Genomic DNA, 20,623 nt, shown 5'->3' with positions numbered 1-20,623 from the left:
ACTTTCTTTTTTTATGCTGTTTGTGCCCTGTCATTGTTAACAAGGGCAAGAACTCTTGAAACATCCTTCAATAATTTCTAGCTCTCATGACTGAACTAGCTTCTGTACCACCCAAGATGGTCGATGCAGCAAAACTCAACAATACATTCAGAACATCCATAACCCCAATGGCAGTCTCCTCCAGCCTTGGATAAAGTACATAATCTTCAATGAATGGGCCACACTCCACTCATAACTTTTCCTCCTGAACCATTCTTCCCTTTTAGATCCACTGTCCTCTCAACTTTCATATCTAACTAACCTTTTTTTTGGACAACACTACAACACGACAAACAGGTTTAGCATTCCTATAAAAAGAGTCCTCGTATGCATGCCAAAAAATTTTCAAAATCCAACTGCTTCTCATTCACTGATTCTAACTCCCACTTCCAGCATCCAGCATCACTTCCTCTGTAGTGTATCCCATCTGCTTCTAAAAGAACATCCAACTGCCACAGTTACCTCTGTCACAATACTGTACCACAGTCCATTTCTCATGAGCTTCAAAGTTCTTCTAGCACCTCTTTTTGATAATTTTCTTTGTGTATGGTAAGGGGCTTCTTAAGCCTCATTTTCATAATTTCATTTACTCATATAGCAGGTTAAAAATCTCTGGAAATGTACTGATGCAAACTATGTCCATTTTAAAAGAATTGCACAGGATAGCCATACATGAGAGATTCTGATATAATATGTGCAAATTACCATGAAAGAGGTGCTTGTAAGCCTCCTTAGTCCATGAGACAACAAGCCCAACACTTACTGAAACCCCTGAAGTCCTGGTAACACTAACAGACTCCTGGTAGGGAACTTTTTTGCCAGTGCAGGTGAGAAACATGAAGTAGAGGGAGTCCCGCACACGGCTGTTGAGGAGGCAGTAGCCCACCAGAATGAAGATGGCCGTCAGGAGGGAGAAGACCGAGAAGAAGTAGTGCAGGATCTCCAAGTCTTCAGACACAGACAGCACTGCCAGCACCCATGTAGCTCCCAGTAGTGGTAGGAACAGAATCCCCAGCCATAATAATGTTCTATTGAGAGGGAGGGGGGAAAAAAAATCTAACCCTTTCACTACAATAACATTTTTGTTCTTGCTACTTTCACACAACTATATTAAATTCAGGGAAAGTTTTCTGGTTCTGATGGGATTATTGTTGCCACTGATAAACCTCTGTATGTCTAGCTGGGCAGAACCATCAACTGCAGGCAACTAACTGTACCTGCAGAATTAATTCTTGCTACTTCCACATAATTATATTCAATTCAGGGAAAGCTTTCTGATTCTGAAGGAATTATTTTGCTACTGATCAACCTCGGTCTACCTGGCTGGGCAGACCCATCAACCACAGGCAAATAACTGTCCCTGCAGGGCAATCTTGTTCAATGAACTGATGTTCCCTTGCAGTGGACTGCACCTTGCCACAGCAAGGTGTGAGGAAGAGTGTGGAGGTTTGGTCTCTGGATGGACACTACATTTGTCTCTCTCTTCACCCAGTTAACTGGGACACCATAGCAGGCTCCACATCACCCAATTATTTGGTTATATGGCCACCACCCAGCACCGAAAATGGTTACCTGGGTTATACAAAACCATTAGGGCTGTCATTCAGTGTACAGCCACCTGATGTAGAAAGAAGAGAAATAAAATGTGACAAGAAGGCTGGAAGAAATAGGAGGAGAGGAGGTCAGAAAAAAAAAAAAAAATAGAATCATAAAGGGGAAGAAAGAAGGAGGCAGCTACATCATGTGAGTGGATGATGATCACCACCACCTACTACAGTACTTAAGGAATTAGTAAAGGCTGCATATAATCTGTTAAGTCTGAAAGTCTCCCCTAAGCTGAATAAGATAGTGTGAAGGTAACAAGAATAAACTAAAAAAAGTTACTGGACTGGACTGAAGGGGTTAAACTGGCTCAAATACTGTATTACTATGACATTCCATCATCTATTCTAAAGGCTTAATGCCATGATTATAACACAAAAATCTTCACTAACATTCAGGAGGCATGTATGAATTTCTGAAACCAGTAATGATAATGCCTTCATTTTTATAAACACTCCAGGATACTACGTTACATTCTGAGACAGCCGATTACATTTTCTTTAGAAATTTGTAGTAACTCAATACAATCACTACACAACATTACTGTTATGCATTACAATATTCTCAAGACCATCTGATCTTTAAAGTCTCATGTCTTTCATAACTCAAGATATACCATGATATAAACCAATGATATAACACTTATGATGACATAAAATTTCTCAGTGCCAACCTACCCTAACCCCTAGGCTGCGGCTGCCCTAAATATTTCCTATATCTGTGGTGGGGGAAAACCAGTTTAAAAAGTTGTGTTTTTATCATGTGTTTTGACCCACTTATACCTAATCAAACATGATAACATTTTAGTCACACAAAGATTACACTCCATACTGATGACTTGCAACTCTTTCATCAAGTATAAACATGCAGTGGGTGCAAAAGAATGACTGAAAATTTCACAATATTTCATGCGGCTTTTCCGGAATGTAAGACGCAGTCTACCGATTGGCACTGCCAGAAAGCTATATGCAACCAACAGGTTCAATATAACATCCTTTACTTGACACTGAGAATGAAACATAAAAACCCTCAGTGAGTGACAAGCCTAATGATCTCCTGAAAGCCAGGAAACCATTTAAAAGCTGGGTGGTAACCACATAACCAACCATATATGTTCCCTACATGTCAGCAAGTGGACTGGTGGAGGGTTAATGTCCCTGTCCATAAAACAACTCAAAGACAAACGGCCACCCCTCATGGGATTCTGGTGTATGGCTATAGACAGACAGTGACAGACAGATAGATAGATAGATAGGTAGGTAGACAGACACTACATAAAATACCAGGTACCACATCCTTCATCTAATCCTTACATCATCATCATCTAATCCTTACAAAGAAACAAAATCCCTCAGTGACAATGTTAACACTTTGGTTCGTCCGGTGCGCTTGGCCCGCACCACCCAAGAATTGGCTGGGCATTGCCAGGCCATACGTAACTACTCACACATGTTAATGCCATTTTCTTATTGTTGACCTTATTTTTCACTCTGTACAGTATTACTCAATTTGGTCTTAAATTGTTCGAAGTAGATTTTTCTATACGGATATACGCATATAAGACTGAAGAGAATATAAGCATTACTGGTACTATAAAAGAAAGTACAATGACATGTAAAAAACATAGGCATCTAACATAAGTGTTTTATCCATCATGGATAAGATTTACTGTGAATATAAGGGCAGTATGACAAAGAAAATGATGAAAAATCCACAGAAAACTGCAGGTAAACAGATGTGGCTGTAAGCAGGGTCTGATCACAATCAGAGATGGCAAGTTTACTGACGTTTTCTTTAGTGTGGGTAGCTGCGTGGCAGCCTGGGGCAGTCACATGACTCACAGAGAAAATGGGAAGACAATGGCACTCATTTTAAACCACATCCCATGAAAATTGAACAATACAGTAAATGGATTTTTGGAAAATATTTTACTTCGATGACGAGAATATTGTCACTGGCGGGCCTATGGGAGTTTTCTGGATGATGAGAATATTGTCATCGGCATGCCACAGATTTAAATACCAGGTACCACATCCTTCACTTGACACTTATAGTGAAACATAAAAATCCTCAATGACAATACACTAAACTATATCCTTCACCTGACACTTAAAATATGAAAACCATCAGTGCCACTCTACCTTAAATTTCCGAATCCTTCAACATGTCCCTTAAGTGTCAGTGAAGCACGGATGGCCATAACGTACACGAGAAGAATGACCAAAACAATGACACACACAGGCCCCACTAAAGCCCATACCACAGACTCATAGATTGATAACCAGCAGCTGTGGGCACAAGAGATGAGAAAATTATACAGTATATGGTACAGCAATGGAGTTACAAAGGTATTAACATTACCATATTGTATCCAGCTTCTTTGGCCCAATCTCTAATAAATAATATAGTTTGGTGTTAGTCAAAATACAATGTTAGAGTTGACATCATAAGTGGGTTAACACTGGCAATATGAACATTCTCATCCAATTATTCAATTTCAGATTATTATAATTGGCATATTTGGAACAAAGCTCTACATTCATTCCAACAATGAAAAAGTTAAGGTGGAAAGACACAAAAGAGAAGATAATGCAAAATAAAGGTATATGGCATGGTGAAATATGGAAAGATGAGCTTGTGAGATGAGGACTGAAAAGTAAAGGTAATGTACACAGAAATGTGAAGGGGGTAAGACAATGCAGAGCTGGTCTGAAATATGAACATATCATGCCACAGATCACTAAGAACCTGCATCTAATGGGCAAAATAATAACGATGGTTGACATACTGTCATAACAAGGTCATACACAATGAAGGGAATAATTAGGGATACACTACAAGTAATATTCACCATAATCATCAACCTTTACACTCTTCACCAACCACAACTATCAGAACTAAGTAACTCCTCACATATCACACAAAACTCCAATCAAATGGGAATGAAACAGAAACTGGAGCAGGAAGTCAACCACATAATTATTTACAGTGCCCAATGAAATGGGCCACACAACTATTTACAGATCTTTCAAACTTTATTCTCATCTGTACTTTATTGGCAAACCATTCAAACATATTTTTCCTTCTTAAACAGTATTCATTTAATAAATATCTGTGGGACAGAATCAGTCTGTTGACCACCAACTAAAAAAAAGGAGTGCAACTCTTATCATGTGCATCTCCATACATATTTAATCCATTCATTTCTATTTTTCATTAGTTTTTTTTGCTTCTTTAACTTCCTTACTCGGCTACCACACTTGGACACTTTCCCCTTCATGGGACAGTTCTCTGGTGCCTGCAATATCAAGGGTGTGCCTTACTGTTGTGTACTGATATAGTGAATTAGCTCCACTGCTCTCATTTACTTTTTAGTTGCCTGCTTCTCAATGAGGGCCATAGGCTCCCCCAAAGGAACCCTGCCATATTTCTATGGGCAACATGGAAAAAATGAAACACAGAGGGGTCACAGTAAGGTTCTGAGGGGGACACCCAATCAGCTGCCAGGCATATGACCAGTTTTCATAACCTTCACATTTCATTCTTTGTACTAATTTCAGCAGCATAAATACTGAAAATTACTATAATTGATTGCGGAAGGTGGGGGCGCTCACCTTCCACTCACTCAATGTAGTACTGCTCTTGGGTGTCTGCCCTTTCCTCTCCTCCATCCTTCTTTCCTTCCATCTTCTTCTGTTTTTCTTTCCTTCAGTCTTTCCTCGTCTTTCTGCCTACGGGTGACTTTACACTCCCTCTTCTGTCTTTCATTCCTTCATTCTTTCCTTTTCCTTCTGCCTGTCGGTGACTCTACACTAAGTGAAAAGCCAAACGGTTTCCTGTACACCAGGAAACCATTTACTACACTGGGTGGTAACCATATAACCAAATTTTGGTTATATATTTGGTGGTTTAGTGGGTACTTATTATGCTCCAATCGGATTGAGCAGGTGAAGGTTTATATCCAAGGGATGGTTGGGGTTGATTGCTCACGTAATGCCACTCGGGGATGAGTGAGGTTGGTCACTCTCATCTTAAATGTCAGGACCAACTGCCTAGCCCCGGGCTCCAACGCTCCTCATGGGGCAAAGTAGGATTGGATGATGATGATGATGATGATGACAACATATCTCTCTCAATGAAAAAGGCAGTTTGCATGAAATGGAATTTCTATTCAAGAGAAACAAACTGTAATGTTTAAAAGGCTCTGGGGTAGCAAAGCCTGGAAACTCTGACATTAATGCACTGCAGCACGAAACTGCCTCCCACTGGAAAGCTCCATGTGCATTTAATTACTATTATCTCCCAACTATAAGATTCAAATTTCACCACTGCTTATCCAACTAACAGTGGCTATGAGGAGGGTCACAGATGTAAATGAGGCTCAGAACTGGGCCATGAGCAAAAAATGTTGATGAACCCTGGTCTAGCATGTTTAGGCACTCCAACTGGATGTGACCCATAAGGATCCAGTACTGAGGACTGGGTGAGGTTTTCTAATTACATAATGCCAGCAAGAGGCAAGCAACTGGTCAAATTCATCTTAAATACTGTATTGAAAATAAGTACCCTATCTCTGGGTCCCTATACATCTGATGGAGTAATACTGGATTGGATTATGATTGGATGGATGAAACTTCTGTAACTCACTTGCTCACACATTCACTTACTATATCTAGTGATCATTTTCTTGGACAGCCATGTCCCATTCCATCTCCAACTTAATTCACATTACTTCACCACCCTACCTAAATCCTTTCTCATTTTTGCCACTCTCACTCTTGACTTTACACTGATACCATACCGAAATCTTGAACCCACATGTTCATCTACACAACAGCAGCCTTTCATTCATTCCTCTTGCAGCCTTCATATTCAGACCTCTATCATGTATCAAGGACTTAACAGTGCTAGCCATCTTTCTTCTCTGAGTGACTCTACCCTCCATTGCTTTTGCAGAGTCAGACACTCTTTTCTCGTATACTGCATTGAGGTACTTCATCTCATTATTCAATTCATGTCTCTCTCCATTTTACCAGCACATCATATCGAGTTACATTCCCTCTCAACAACATTACTTTCATCTACAGTGATATACAAATCACACCACTCAAAGGTGTTTACATTCTGAACCAATAATCAAACATGTTCACTAATAACAAGCAACATCTGCATTTGTATGGGTGTGAGTTAGAATGTAGTCAGCTAATGCACTATAATAGCTCTGTACATCCAGTGTTGCCACCAAAAACAACAAAAACTACACGAGACTCACAAGAGGTAGTTTCCATATTGATCAGCTCTAACGCCCACTGAGAGGCCCACAATGATTGCCGGCAGGCCATAGCCGCAAGAGTAGTAGAAGCGCATCTGGCCATGGTTGACATCCCTCATCTCGGTCAGCATACGGTAGAGGTGAACACCCTCAATTAACAGCCATGTAAAGACACACAGCCAGAAGTAGTGCAATCCAATGGCCACAAGCTTGCAGGGGAACTGGTAAGACAGAGGGACACTGCTTGGTATCAAAGTGTGAAGAAAAAGTTACATTATTGGTGCATAACTGAAATACTAGAAAAAATCTACACAACATCAATACTGTCTTTCCAAACCCTCTTTTCTGTTAACTTTGCTCATTTTCTAAGCTTCCTTAACTCTTCTTTAAAATTACAATTAATATGTGGTTCTTTCACACAAGAACTTGGCATTAAGAAAGCAACTATGATTGCAAGAATGCAGTAGTGCTTAACAATAAGAGGAGTACAATTCCCTATCTCAAGTCTCACAAATAGGTCATTGTCAAATACAGTGATCCCTTGGTTATTGCGCTTAATTGGTACCATGCCTAGTTCATGATAATGAAACTGCATGATTGCGATAGAACAGAACCAATGTTATCCCAACTGGAGGCAGGCAATCTATTCGTAAATCCAGATCTTCCCTTTTATAACACTTTTTACCCACTGAGTAAATTATGCTACGGTATGTATCAAAAACACACATAGGCATGGTCTGGTTAATAGAAAGTGATGAAATGGGCATAATAAGGAAGAAATATATACCACTGAGAGACTCGTGATGGACTTGAGGTAAGGGGTTCTGAGGATAGGGGGTGGAGAGATACGGTAATGGTCTCAACCACCTGGGATTAACTCCTCAAGTAGGGCTCATCTCTGAATCCCTCAAAGCCATCAGAAACCACAGATACATGTACTGCATCATCATTGTTGGCAGAAACTGATCAGGTGCACAATAACAATGTTTTTTTTAGCTGAAAAATGCACTATAATGGCAGGAATGGAGATTTTCATCTCATGGTGATAATGAAAACTGCTATAACCAAGTGCACAATAACCAAGGGTTCACTGTAATGAACAGCACCAGTTACGTAAGTACCTGTAATTAGAAAAGGTAAGAAACCATAGGATCTGACTTTACATAATCAATCAACAGATGATGTAATAATACTTCACATGTGCTAATTACTCAGATGATAACAGAAAGAATATTCATCTATGTGGTTACTTATAGAGAACAAAAGCATCTGGAAATGATCATCATCTCAGTTTTGCCATCATTCAGCTTAAGTCTCCTCTTAGACATCCTGATCTTAATATCATACATTAGGGATTTCATTTTAATTTTTATATTATTAATATTTGTCATCATCACACAAAGTTGTGTGCCATCAACATAAAAGATGATAGGCAACTTCATGAACATCAAGCAGGGACAACAAGCTACTAGTATACACTGTGAACAGTACTGAACATAAAACGAATACACAAGGGACTCCAAATACAAGGGGAACCGAGTCTAAGTAGGTGTAGTCCATAACTACTGTACTCTCTGAGATTTGTCTAACATGTATGACTTGAGGAGCAGTGGGGAGTGGTATTTCCTACATGTCAAATGGATGACTGGACAGCATCCTAACGGTTCCTTTTTTACCTATATCACAAAAACTAAACAATAATCATGAAATAACTATTTACATACATTACATAATACAGTCAATCCTCGCATAACATGTGATCCTAAAATGCGAATCGCTCATAACACGGGAGGTGCCATTTTGTGTCCCAAAAATGTCACACCGCAGAAAAAAATATATATAACGCGGACTGAGGAAGCTGCTCATTTTTTACAGCACCTGACTATGAGGTGATGATGAACATAACACAGTGGGAGACCCCAAATTATGTTTCAAAGGCATACTACGCAGCCAATGATAGATAGAACATGGTGCGAGGCACAAAATTACGGTTGGAAATCACAAAACGCAGCAAGTGATAGACAGAGAGTGGACTGCATCTGTTAAAATGGTACATCAAACATAACATGATGGAAGGTGTGGTTCAGGGCAACTTACAGCATGAAGCAGTGTGCTAAGCAGGGGGAAGGGGTGGACAGGGGGACAGGAAGGGAGATATGCAGGGGTGGGGAGAGGGCAAGGGGGACGGGAGGGAGACAAGTGGGGGTGGGGCAAGGCAGGGAAAGAGACAAGTGGGGGTGAGGGAGGGCAGGGTGAAAGGGAGGGAGACAAGCAGCAGTGGGGGAGGATGGGGGTCAGGGAGGGAGACAAGAACTACTACCCCCCCACCCCGTCTCACTCATTCACTCACTCACTCATTCATTCTCTTACTCATTCATTCTCTCACTCACTCACTCTCTCGGAGATGAAGGAGGGACGGGAGGAAGAAGAGAGGGGATGGAGGGAGGACTGGGAGAGCCGTGTACACGACCACATCTGCGTTCCGACATGCTCGTTTCACACCTATGGCCCCAAAAGGTGAACTTGGGGCTAGCTTAGGTACCACGATACCCTTTAACGTTTAAACATGTGGCCCTATAATGCAGAATTCTCATACAATAGGAGCTTCCGGGGACAATTTTCCTGCGTTACGTGAGCGGTGACTGTATTCCTATCCCTTCCTATTGCCCAATACATACTAGCAGTGAAATATTATATGCATATTGTATGTTTTTTCCCACTCAATGTTTTGATGCTACAAGGGAAGGAATAATGGTGGAAATCATTGCCACACCTCCAGCTGAAATACAAAGTGCCTAATTTTAAGTGCTGTCCACATATATACCTCTTGCTGAACAAGGAAGTGCCTGATTTTCAGTGCTGTGAGGAAGAGGAGCTGGACGAGGAAGAGGCAGGCAGTGAGGTTCTTGTGAATGGTGTTGGAGTTTGTCTGGGCACCACGCAACAGACAGAAGGCAATAAATGCCACCAGCAACAGCACCAGTGTCAGGATCAGACCTGTGTATGTTGTCACATCCTCTGCTATTGACGGTTCAGCCAGGAACTGTGTGTGCAAAATGACTTATAAGGAAAAAACATGAAAAATAAAAGAAAAGCCATGTGCAATTTTTCATTTCCTCAACCAAGCAAGATTAATCTTTTCAACCTGATGGCATATTTCTATGTTTCTGGCTACCTCCTGATGACTTTTTATTCGTCTCTGGAGGGATCTCTAGAAGTGATGGTGTTACTAAAGGCTATATCCAACTCCACAATTTGAAAGCTCTCTCATGAGCTGAATAAAATAATCAGAGTATGACAAGATTAATACTGTATTACAAATATGTCATCTGAGTGAAGTGGTAAAGGAATACAATATGGTAACTCTGGAACAGTATGGTACAGCACATAAAAAATTCATAATAGCACTATACCACAATAAGAAATTTCACAAATAAAGTCAAAATTGTAGTTTTTCTTAGACTAATCAAATATTTACCACTTGATGTTCATTTAACCATGCTCCATCATCATCATCAAACCCTATGTACGCCCAAAAGCAATAATTGGTAGTCCCCCTAGTTGCTGAAGCCAAGGGAAGGTTAGACCGGGCAAACAAACATGGTGTCCACCCCCCCCTCCCGGTCCTCTCCACCCAACCCTTCCCTACCCAACCCCCGTCTAAATGTTGCCAGGTAGGTTTCTAACATTCATGGCTGGTGACGTGACATTGTGTCCATGTCTACATGAATTTACATTAACTTGAGTTACCAGCTCGCATATGAATGTGGAGAAGCAATGTGATATAAATAAAGGCATTAGTATGAAAAGTGCTGAGCGAGTATAATTTTAATGCATTATAATACTATATTCTTATTAACATCAAGTAAATAATATTCCCACTTAAAGTGTATGAAGCTATTTCAAACACATTTACGATATCTGTTACTATCTGATGGTGTTCCAGGTTATCAATCACACAAAAATGTTTTCTGGTTATTTATATTTATTTAGAGACACATAATCAACTACGAATAATATTCCTTCTACATATGAGGCTTTGCTTCAAAGGTTTGAGCCATCCTCTGGTATGGATCACACACACACACACACACACACATGTTGCATAGTTGCACATGTGTGTACACACAGACCTGCAACACAATGTCTATGCATAGCCATTCGATTTAAAGATGAGGACTATAGTCCTGTTACTTACTGAAATCAATTACCACTTCCCCCAGCATCATAGCCTTCATCCTAATGACACAAATAATTACATCAGCATATGTAAGTGTAATGACTGCAAAGTGGAATCATGTTACTTTAGAGCAAACAGTTACACAGCTAGTCCCATGAGGAATAATTTTGTTTGGCTGCTGAAGTAATGCCTAGAGCAATATAAGTCTTCTACGTCTCACATATAAGTCTTAGATTCATGTATGGTAAATGCTAAGTTGTTTTCTGTAAGGACAGGCAGCATACAAAGGTCATAACCCCCATACAATCTGCTAGCAATACACAACTTTATGGCCTTGTGACAATGGAAATTGCTGGGTGTATTTCACCTACTAATTTAAGCCACAGAGAACTCGATCCTATACTGTATGGTATCATGCTGTCCACCCGATTCACAATACAGTATACAGGTGTATAAAATGTGTGCTCAAAGCATACCAGATGTTTCGATAATGTTCTGGGATTTGTTGGTTTGCACTATGGTGAAATGGCAACAAAGGGTGTGGGTGGTGGAGAGTGGAGTGACAGACGGTAACAGATATAGTAATGTGAGTGCAACAGTTTCATAAGCTTGAAATGTGAATATTATTTACTTGATATTAATATGATTGTATTGCAAACCTGTGGACTGTGAACCACAGCTCAGGCTGGGTGGCGTCGCATTGCAAGCCACAGCTCAGGCTGTGCAGCCCGTGCATTACTGTAAACAAATTGACCCCTATGCAAACGTATGCATGGTGCTATGCAAAGATGGAGAGAGAGAGAGATTTTTTTCTTTTCACCAGATGATGCCCTGGATGTTTATCTTCAAGTCTGTAATAAACAATTTTTTTTTTTTCATATTTTCACTACTCCCGTACGTAAACTTATGCATGGCCCTATGCAAAGACGGAGAGAGAGATTTTTTTTTTTTCACCAGATGATGCCCTGGATGTTTATCTTCAAGTTAAAAAAAAAAAAAAAAAAAAAAAAAAAAAAAAAAAAAAATTGCACACCATGGGGTGGGATAAAAAGGGGTAATTGCGCAATCCATGGATTAACCCCTACACCGCGGGCTTGTTTACCAATAACTTGCGTGTGCCGCGGGGTTATTTGGGCTCCGACAGACTCTCAAAAAATATTTGCCAAAAATCAGTTATTAGTCCTAGAATAATAAAATTATATATGCTTATGGCACATACCTTCAGCTTTCTCCTGGAATGATTGTTGAGCCTTTGTTGGTTACCGTAGGACTTGTGGAGACCTTTGAAGTAGGGTAACGAAGTCTCCACTTTACACTTCCCGACAACCCGTAATATGATTACCACAGCCAGATACAAACACTATAAACACTATTCTACAATTTTCAAGTAGTTTGGGATCCATACTAAAAAAAAAAAACACTGTGAAAGCAATGGAAATTACGAGCGCGTCTGATCGTCGCACTGGCACTAGTTCGCTCTTGGTAGTCTGTCATTTATTATTCATAAAACCCCTCACACTTTATATTTCTATTACTATATAACACTTATATATATCTATAGTCTTTATCCATAAGTTTCCTTCAGTAGTATTAGTTTATTGTCACTGTAGGGATTCAATTTCTTTCAGTAAAATACGTAGCATTCACTTTCTCGTCCTGTATACTGGCATTGAGAGTGAATGTCACTTTCATCTTCACTCTCATAACTCATAGCATTCAGACATGCTAGAGTGAAACTTTCACTTTCATTACTCCTAGGGTATATACTCGTATTCTTATAATACTACTCATTTACATTTCTATTTACGTTCTCTATTTTATTTACGTTATTTACATTTCTATTTTATTTACACTGTGTTGTGCACTGTCACTTGAAATAACTTATAAAACTATTTTCCACTGTTCACGTATATTTACATTCATTACTTTCACTTGCTGTTTACACATTATTTACACATTATTTACAATTCCACTTGCACTGTTTTACTCAATAGAAAGATCATAGTCACTCTTTTATCAATTGTCAGCCCTTTACCTCTTTCCACACGAGGTTTAGTAGGGGGTAAAGGTCACAGGGCCATTTGCATGGGGGTGAAAAAAGGCCTTGAAGTCAGCAAGAAGAAACATACGTACTCTCGCTTCAGAAGTTGAGAGAGAACTGAGTGATAACGGAGGACCACCAACGTAGAGGCCTGCTAGGGGTTATTCAGAGTTACCAATATTACTTCTTGAAACAGCTAAGTCTAGCACTGATATGATTGGCAGGAAATCTAGACAATACATTATAAATTTGGTAGTTCCAGGTGAATGTAAATATCACTTAGGTTGCTCCCTTCCCTCCTTACATGTATATTTATTACGAAAATAGATTAGAGGCCTACTTAGGAGATATATATATTCAGAGCTACCAATGTTATATCTTGAAACAGCTTTGTCTAGCACTGATATGATTGGCAGGAAATCTAGACAATACATTATAAATTAGGTAGTTCCAGGTGAATGTAAATATCACTTAGGGTTCTCCCTTCCCTCCTTACATGTATATTTATTACGAAAATAGATTATAGGGCATATTTCAAGGGGAAAAAAACAGCGAAAATTAGCGAACGAGTGCACGTGAGGTGTTGTCAGGTGATAATTAGCCAATTCCAGGTGTATGGCACTCTCACTTACCTTATTTCTTTCTTGTATATATTATTTGGTATAAGAATAGGACATAGGGCTTATTTCAATGGATGAAATCAGTGAAAAATTCCAGGGAAGATTTACTTAGCGTAGCACGGCCGGGCAGGCGAGAGGATAGGGTAATGGAGGGGGGTAGGGAGGGGAGTCAAGAACGGGGAGAAATGGCTAAATTGTCAACAATGGATGGGAGTACAGATGAGATTAGGAGTGCTGACTAGTGTTGGACATTGGCAGTACCGATAGATGATACAAGCCCCAACTTGGAAGCCCGGGTGAATTCAAAATAACACAGAATCACAAAAGCGACGCCCCGCGGTATGATCCCTTGCTCCCAAGCGTCACGAAAGTGACGCCCCACGGTTAAGGGGTTAAAAAGCAATAAAATTATACTCACTGCTTTTTTTCATTCTTCTGCATTTTTTTTACATCACACTGCTTCTCCACATTCAGGGAGCAGACTGTAGCACCAGTCAAGCAGGGCTGAACAGTACTCCCAAGGTGGATGGCAAGCTGATGACAGGGAGAGGTTCAGTTCCCATTTCATCAGCCCTCAAGACTATCTCCTGACCATCCCCTTTTGCTAATCTTTTTCAGTGTTTCAATAACACAGAGAGTAGGCCAGCATGCTCTCCAATACAAGTTCCTCTTACTGTCAACACTAAACTACATGCACATTACACACTACACTTCCTACTCAAAATTTGCAAAATGGTGTCTCAACAAGCCTCAGAGTCCATCATCTGCCCCTCTCCCACTGACGACCCAGCGAGATGCCTGGAATCACTGTCTGGTTCACTTCTTCATTTCTGCAACATTTGTGGCCTTTCCTCTAACTTCCTCTCTGTTGAGCACCACCTCTCTTCCTCTAAACCCTCCCTTCTTTCCCTGAGAATCAGCTGTCTGAGGCAACTGATAGCAAACCCTTCTCTGTATCCTCCTACTTTCTTTATACAGGTACTCATTTCAAAGCCAAAGGTTGCTGTTGTGTATATGTACACAACGATATATCTTGCTCTTGTGTTCTTGAACTTGAATTCTGTTGTGCATACGTACACAACGATATATCTTGCTCTTGTGTTCTTGAACTTGAATTTTCCAGTTTCTCTACACTGGCTTCAGCTTTCCCGTCATTCTCTGACTAAATACCGGGTACATCTGTGCTGTTTACTTATCCCCAAATTCTACTGACTATGAAAAATTCCTTGACTATCTTACTTCTAAGATGGAACACATTCTATCCACTTCTTCTTCTGAAACCTCCATTCTAGGAGATTTTAATGCTCACCACCACCTTCGGCTCTCCTCTCCTTTCACTGATCTACCTGGTGAACAAGCCTACATCTTTTCTATCCTTAATGACCTAGAACAACTTGCACAGCATCCTACCCATAACCATGACTGCCTTTCAGAGAGTTCCAACATACTTGACCTCTTCCTTATAACTAACCCTTCTGCTTATGCTGTTAAGGTTTTCTCTCCGTTGGGATTCCCTGATCACACCTTAACTGTCCTATCGTTCCAGTGCAGCCTGTGGATCCTCCAAAGAAACATTGGTCATGGAACTTTAGAGCCGCTGATTGGGAGGCCCTCAGGCAGTGCTTCTTTGATTTTCCCTGGAATGATTGTTGCTTCCATGGCCGAAAGCCATCAGTGTGTGCCTTGCAAATTATGAAGGTTATTCTCTCGGGCATGCAAGCATATATTCTTTTCTCATATCTTTAACTAATGCAAAAAAAACACTTGGTTTAATCACACTTGTTCTAATGCTGTCCACAACAAGGGCAAGGCCCACAAAAGGTACCGGAGCCAACCCACCCCTGAATCTCATCTCTTTTCTGTTTCTGCCCAGATTCATGCTAAATCTGTTCTTCATTCTGTTAAAAATAATTTCATCCATACAAAATGCCTTGAACTCTCCAACTTGAATTCTTCCCACTCTTTCTGGCATCTTGCCAAAAACCTTTCTAACAACTTTACTTTATCATCCTCCCCTCCTCTTTCCCATCCTCATGGCTCTATCGCTATTTCTTCTACTGATAAAGCAGGACTCTTTGCTCTGACTTTCTTTTCCAATTCCACCTTAGACGGTTCTAGTGCTGTTCCTCCATTGTTTCCCCCCCCTGACTTCCTCATGGCTGACATTAAAATTTCTTCAATTTCTCTGGTGGAAGGTGGGGGTGCTCACCATCCACTCAATGTATTTTTTTTTTTTTTTCATGTGAGGAAGAAGGAACCAAAGGCAATGAGCCCGCAATACTGTTCCTTCCAAGAAAACAACAAAATATTCTTTCCTCTCTTCCTTCCGTCTTCTTCTGTCTTTCTTCATTCTTTCCGCACTCTTCTGCCTACAGGTGACTTCTCACTCTTCTGTCTTTCTTTCCTTCATTCTTTCCTCTTCCTTTTGCCTATGGGTAACTCTACACTGAGTGACAAGCCAAAGAGTTTCCTGTACACCAGGAAACCATTTACTAAGCTGGGTGGTAACCATATAATCAAATTATGGCGTCTGGTGGTTTAGTAGGTAATTAAGGTGCTCCAATCAGATCGAGCCTGTGTAGGTTTATATCCAAGGGGTGGCTGGGGTTTACTGCTCATGTAATACCACTCAGGGATGAGTGTGGCTGGTCACTCTCATCTTAAATGTCAGGACCAACTTACCTAGTCCTGGGTTCCTATGCTCCGCATGGGGCAACATAAGATTGGATGATGGATGGACCGATGATGTATTCTCTGCCATCACTGGCCTCAGTGCTAAGAAGGCACATGAGCCTGATGGGGTCCCTTCTCTTGTCCTCAAGAACTGTGCTTCTGTGCTTACACCCTGCCTAGGTACAGTACGATCTAGCCAATAATGACTTCAACAATAATGTTTTCAGCAATAATGGTAAGTTAGAATAGATGCCCAGTTTTTACAATGTTTGGATTCACTCTAATAATGGCTATTTCACAAATGTGAAGTTGTTATACTAAAAATAGGTCCATAAGAAGATGAGGAATGGAACTGACACACAAAAAGAGATGAAAGAAATTGCTGAAAATGTGAGCAGTAACAAGGAGGAGATGGAGGATCCTCCCCTTGCCGTCTCCCCTGACTCGCCCGCCCACTTCCCCTCCACCTCCACCACTCCACCTTACTCACCAGCCACCTCCCCCTCCACCTCCACAACCCCACCTGACTCACCAGCTGCCTTCCCCTCCATCTCCACAGCCCCACCTGACTCACCTGCTCCACTTGGCATACCTACAACCCCTACCATAATGACTGCTGCTGCATTCTGGAAGAAATATAACATTCGACAGGCTGTAAATTTCTTCATCAAAGCCAGGATGAATACAGCACCGGCAACTGCAAACATGCCTGGTTGGCACTCCTGTTAGAGCTCAAGTCTGCCAAGATGAGGCGAGGGCAGCCATTGGAATTAATGACTAATGATTGGACTTGTAAATCAAGTTTCAAGAAAATACCAGAAACAGTATCAAAACCGAGTGAATGCCCGCCATCAGTCACTCATCACTCGCTTTCTTTCACAACGCCGGCTAGCCAAGGAAGAAAAACAGAGAGGGGTTGAAGTACACGAAGACACTGATGACAATGGAGTTCTGTCTGAAGATTTTTACTTTGTGAGGTTTGATGAAGTGTTGATGGAGGTGGGTGACGCTGGCGCAAGAGGCTGGAGTGGGGACGAGACCAACAAGGGGTCAGGGGGTACGCCGCAGTAGTCTCCATGTGCAAGCCTTGGAACAAACTTCACACCAAACACCTCATTAGCTCCTTTAAGTTAAGTCTGATATTGCTCATAACGATTTAATAACTAATATTATTTCAGCTGAAAAAATGTAGATCAGTAACAGAGGGGCTTCAAATGGGAAAACTAGGTAAAAGTCCTAGGGTGGCAACACCAATAAACCCTTTGCACATGTATTTTAATGTCACACAAATAACGTTTTCACTAATAATGGTGTTTTTCTGGCACCAATTAGATGTTATTGGAGAGATTCTTTTGCCTTTGTCTATCAACTTGTACCTTTCCTTCTTGCTGGAAGTTTGCTCTCGTTCAGCCTGTCCCAAAGAAGGGTGACCATTCCCAGCCCTCTATCACCCAACTGCTTTAACATCCTGTATTTAAAAAGTTTTTGAGACTGCTCTTAACAAAAATTTTTAAAAGTATCTTTCTTGTCGCAACCTTCTTTCTGATCGTTGGTATGCGTTCCGCCAGGGACAATCCACTGGCGATCTTCTCACCTACCTTTCAGACTCCTGGTCATCCTCCTTTCGGAACTTTGGCGAAAACTTTGCCATTGCACTTAACATCTTAAAGGCTTTCAATCGAGTCTGGCAAACTGCCCTCTAACAGTTTCTACCCTTCTGTCTGTGCCTTTATCTCTAGCTTCCTTTTTGGTCATTCTATAGCCGCTGCTGTAGATGACCACCGTTTTTCTACTAGAGTTATCAACAGTAGTGTTCCTCAGGGCTCTATCCTATCACCAACTCTCTTCCTTCTATTCATCAATGACCTTCTAAGTTGTACATCTAACCCTAGCCACTCATACACTGATGGCTCCATCCTTCACCTTTCCATTCATTTCCCACAATGTCCATCTCAGTAGTTACTTCAACAAACAAGGGTTGAGGCTATGGCACACCTAATGTCTGACTTGGCTCATATCTCTGATTGGGGTAAAGGTAATCTTGATGTTTTTAATGTATCAAAAACTTAGTTCTTACATCTATCAATCTCACAAAATCTTCCACAGGAGTACCCTCTAAATTTTTAACAATATCCAGCTTAATCCTGCATCATCTTTAAACATACTTGGGGTTTCATTCTCGTGGGATTTATCTTGGAAAGAACATATTACCTCTCTCATAAAGTCTGCTTCCATGAGATAAGCGTGCTAAGCCGACTCCATTACATCTTTAACTCTGCAAAGCTGTTGACTTTATACATGGGTCTTATTTGCCCCTGTGTAGAGTACAAACCTCATGTATGGAGAGTCTCCCCACATACAGCTCTTCTCAACAAAGTGGAGTCAAAGGCTTTTCGTCTCATCAACTCTCCTCCTCTTACCAGCTCCCTTCAACCTTTGTATCTTCACCATACTGTTGCATCTTTATCTCTTTTCTGTCACTACTTCAATGGTCACTGCTTGTCTGATCTGTCTGCTTGCATCCCTCCTCTACTACAACGGGCACGTTGCACCCATCTAGCAACAAACTCTCATCCCTTTTCTGTTCAACTCTCTAATGCAAGAGTTAACCGTTACTCCCAGTCCTTAGGTATGCAACAGGTCAGCTCTGGAACTGTCTCCCTCTGTCTGTATTTCCTACTGCCTATGATCTCCAGTCTTTCAAACACAGTGTGTCCAGGCATCTCGAAATGAACAGTTCTTGAATCTGGCTTCTTTATTTTTTTTAACAATTTACAGGCTCCTGGCCTTTAGTTTCTTCTTCCATGTATAAAAGAAAAAAAAAAAAAAATGCTAGCTAGCAACACATTAATGCACATTACTCCATGGTGTTATTAATGCTAATGGCAACGCACACAAATGTTAAATCATGAAGCCATGGACACAACGTAACATTGCCTGCCACGACTGATACAAACCTACCCAGCAACATTTAGACAGTCTTGGATAGAGAGGGGTGGAGTGGGGGTGGGTGGGGGGTAGGCCATGTTCATTCACCCATTCTTTCCTTCCCTTGGCTTCAGCTAGTAGAGGGGTACTGATTATCGCTTTCGGGTGTACCATTAATATACCATACTGTGTTCAGTATTTCATAAATACAGTACTAAACTTCCAACAATATAATGAGTATATATTGCAAAATAATTGTCTCTGTATGGTTCAACAGTCTACATCTCTGCTAGAATCCAGTAAACACTGCTGTCTGCTAATGTCTCTACTGACCTCAGCCTCTGCATCATTGAGAATGACAGCAAAACTGGACAGGTGATTGCAGGTGCAATTGATGAAGGTGTCATTGATGTACTGACCAAAGCCTGGCTCTGGCTTACTGGTTTCACATCCAGCACGAGTCCACAGTCCCTCATTGCTGCAAACAAAGGCCAGGATTAGGGATATGTAACATTACTCATGAATGGCTGCCTATGTGGCCTATGTTCATTTGGTCTGTCACCTTTTGTTAGTCTTCAAACTTGAAATGTAGTAAATACAGTAAAAGTCCATTAGTCCGAATGGCAGTGGACCAAGAATCATTCGGATTATCAGATTTCTCGGATTTTTGGGTGAGACCACAACGACAATTTCACGTTTAAACTGAAATTTTATTGAATGGATCACGTTTCATTCATTCACAATACAATATGGCACATGTTAACGTTACTTTATGTATTACACATATTTTTTACTTAATAATGTATTACCAAATTAGATTGAAATATTTTTTGTTGTAAAAGGTACAGAGTGTTAGTACAACGAAAGAAGGTGGTGGATCGTGCCACACACCTTACTGAAGACGCAAACTGGTAAATTAAGAGATGTTATGGATTGTTTAACTCACCAGTAATGCATTGTGTTGAAAACAGCAGTTGTAAGCAGGTAAATCCAATTAGAGAAAGTCCAGGGTTAATAATAATATGCACATATTGTAAAAGCACAATTCGCCATAAAAAAATAGACTATTCCCCGTCGTTTATTTACATACAAGTTTATTTAGCAAGTACACTAGTTTTTGAATACTTGTACCTCTTCAATGTAATTTTAAAATATACCCAGGATGTTGTAGTACCAATGGAAATTAATGAAGACAGCTATGGGTGATGCTAAAACATAATTCAAAGTCAACTACAGCAAGGCAGAAACAGGTTTATTATTGTCTAAAC

General features: G+C 40.6%; 1 protein-coding gene across 1 annotated transcript in view; it reads right to left on the bottom strand.

Annotated features, from left to right (window-relative positions):
• The window catches only part of LOC145414905 (protocadherin-like wing polarity protein stan), a 110,507-nt gene that overhangs the window by 14,659 nt on the left and 75,225 nt on the right, over nucleotides 1-20,623 (bottom strand). The window contains exons 20-24 of the mRNA XM_080284320.1: nucleotides 19,689-19,833; nucleotides 9,738-9,956; nucleotides 6,914-7,134; nucleotides 3,783-3,929; nucleotides 803-1,067 (exon numbers count right to left, since the gene is read on the bottom strand). Of these exons, the coding sequence (XP_080140446.1) occupies nucleotides 803-1,067; nucleotides 3,783-3,929; nucleotides 6,914-7,134; nucleotides 9,738-9,956; nucleotides 19,689-19,833 (997 nt within the window). The remainder of the gene's footprint in view (nucleotides 1-802; nucleotides 1,068-3,782; nucleotides 3,930-6,913; nucleotides 7,135-9,737; nucleotides 9,957-19,688; nucleotides 19,834-20,623) is intronic.

This window comes from Coenobita brevimanus, chromosome 101, assembly GCF_032717465.1.
Source record: "Coenobita brevimanus isolate Jiangsu-jjx chromosome 101, ASM3271746v2, whole genome shotgun sequence".
In the NCBI taxonomy this organism is placed as follows: Eukaryota; Metazoa; Arthropoda; class Malacostraca; order Decapoda; family Coenobitidae; genus Coenobita; species Coenobita brevimanus.
Note: the sequence above shows the minus strand (reverse complement) of the source record. Positions and strands in the feature narration are given on the sequence as shown.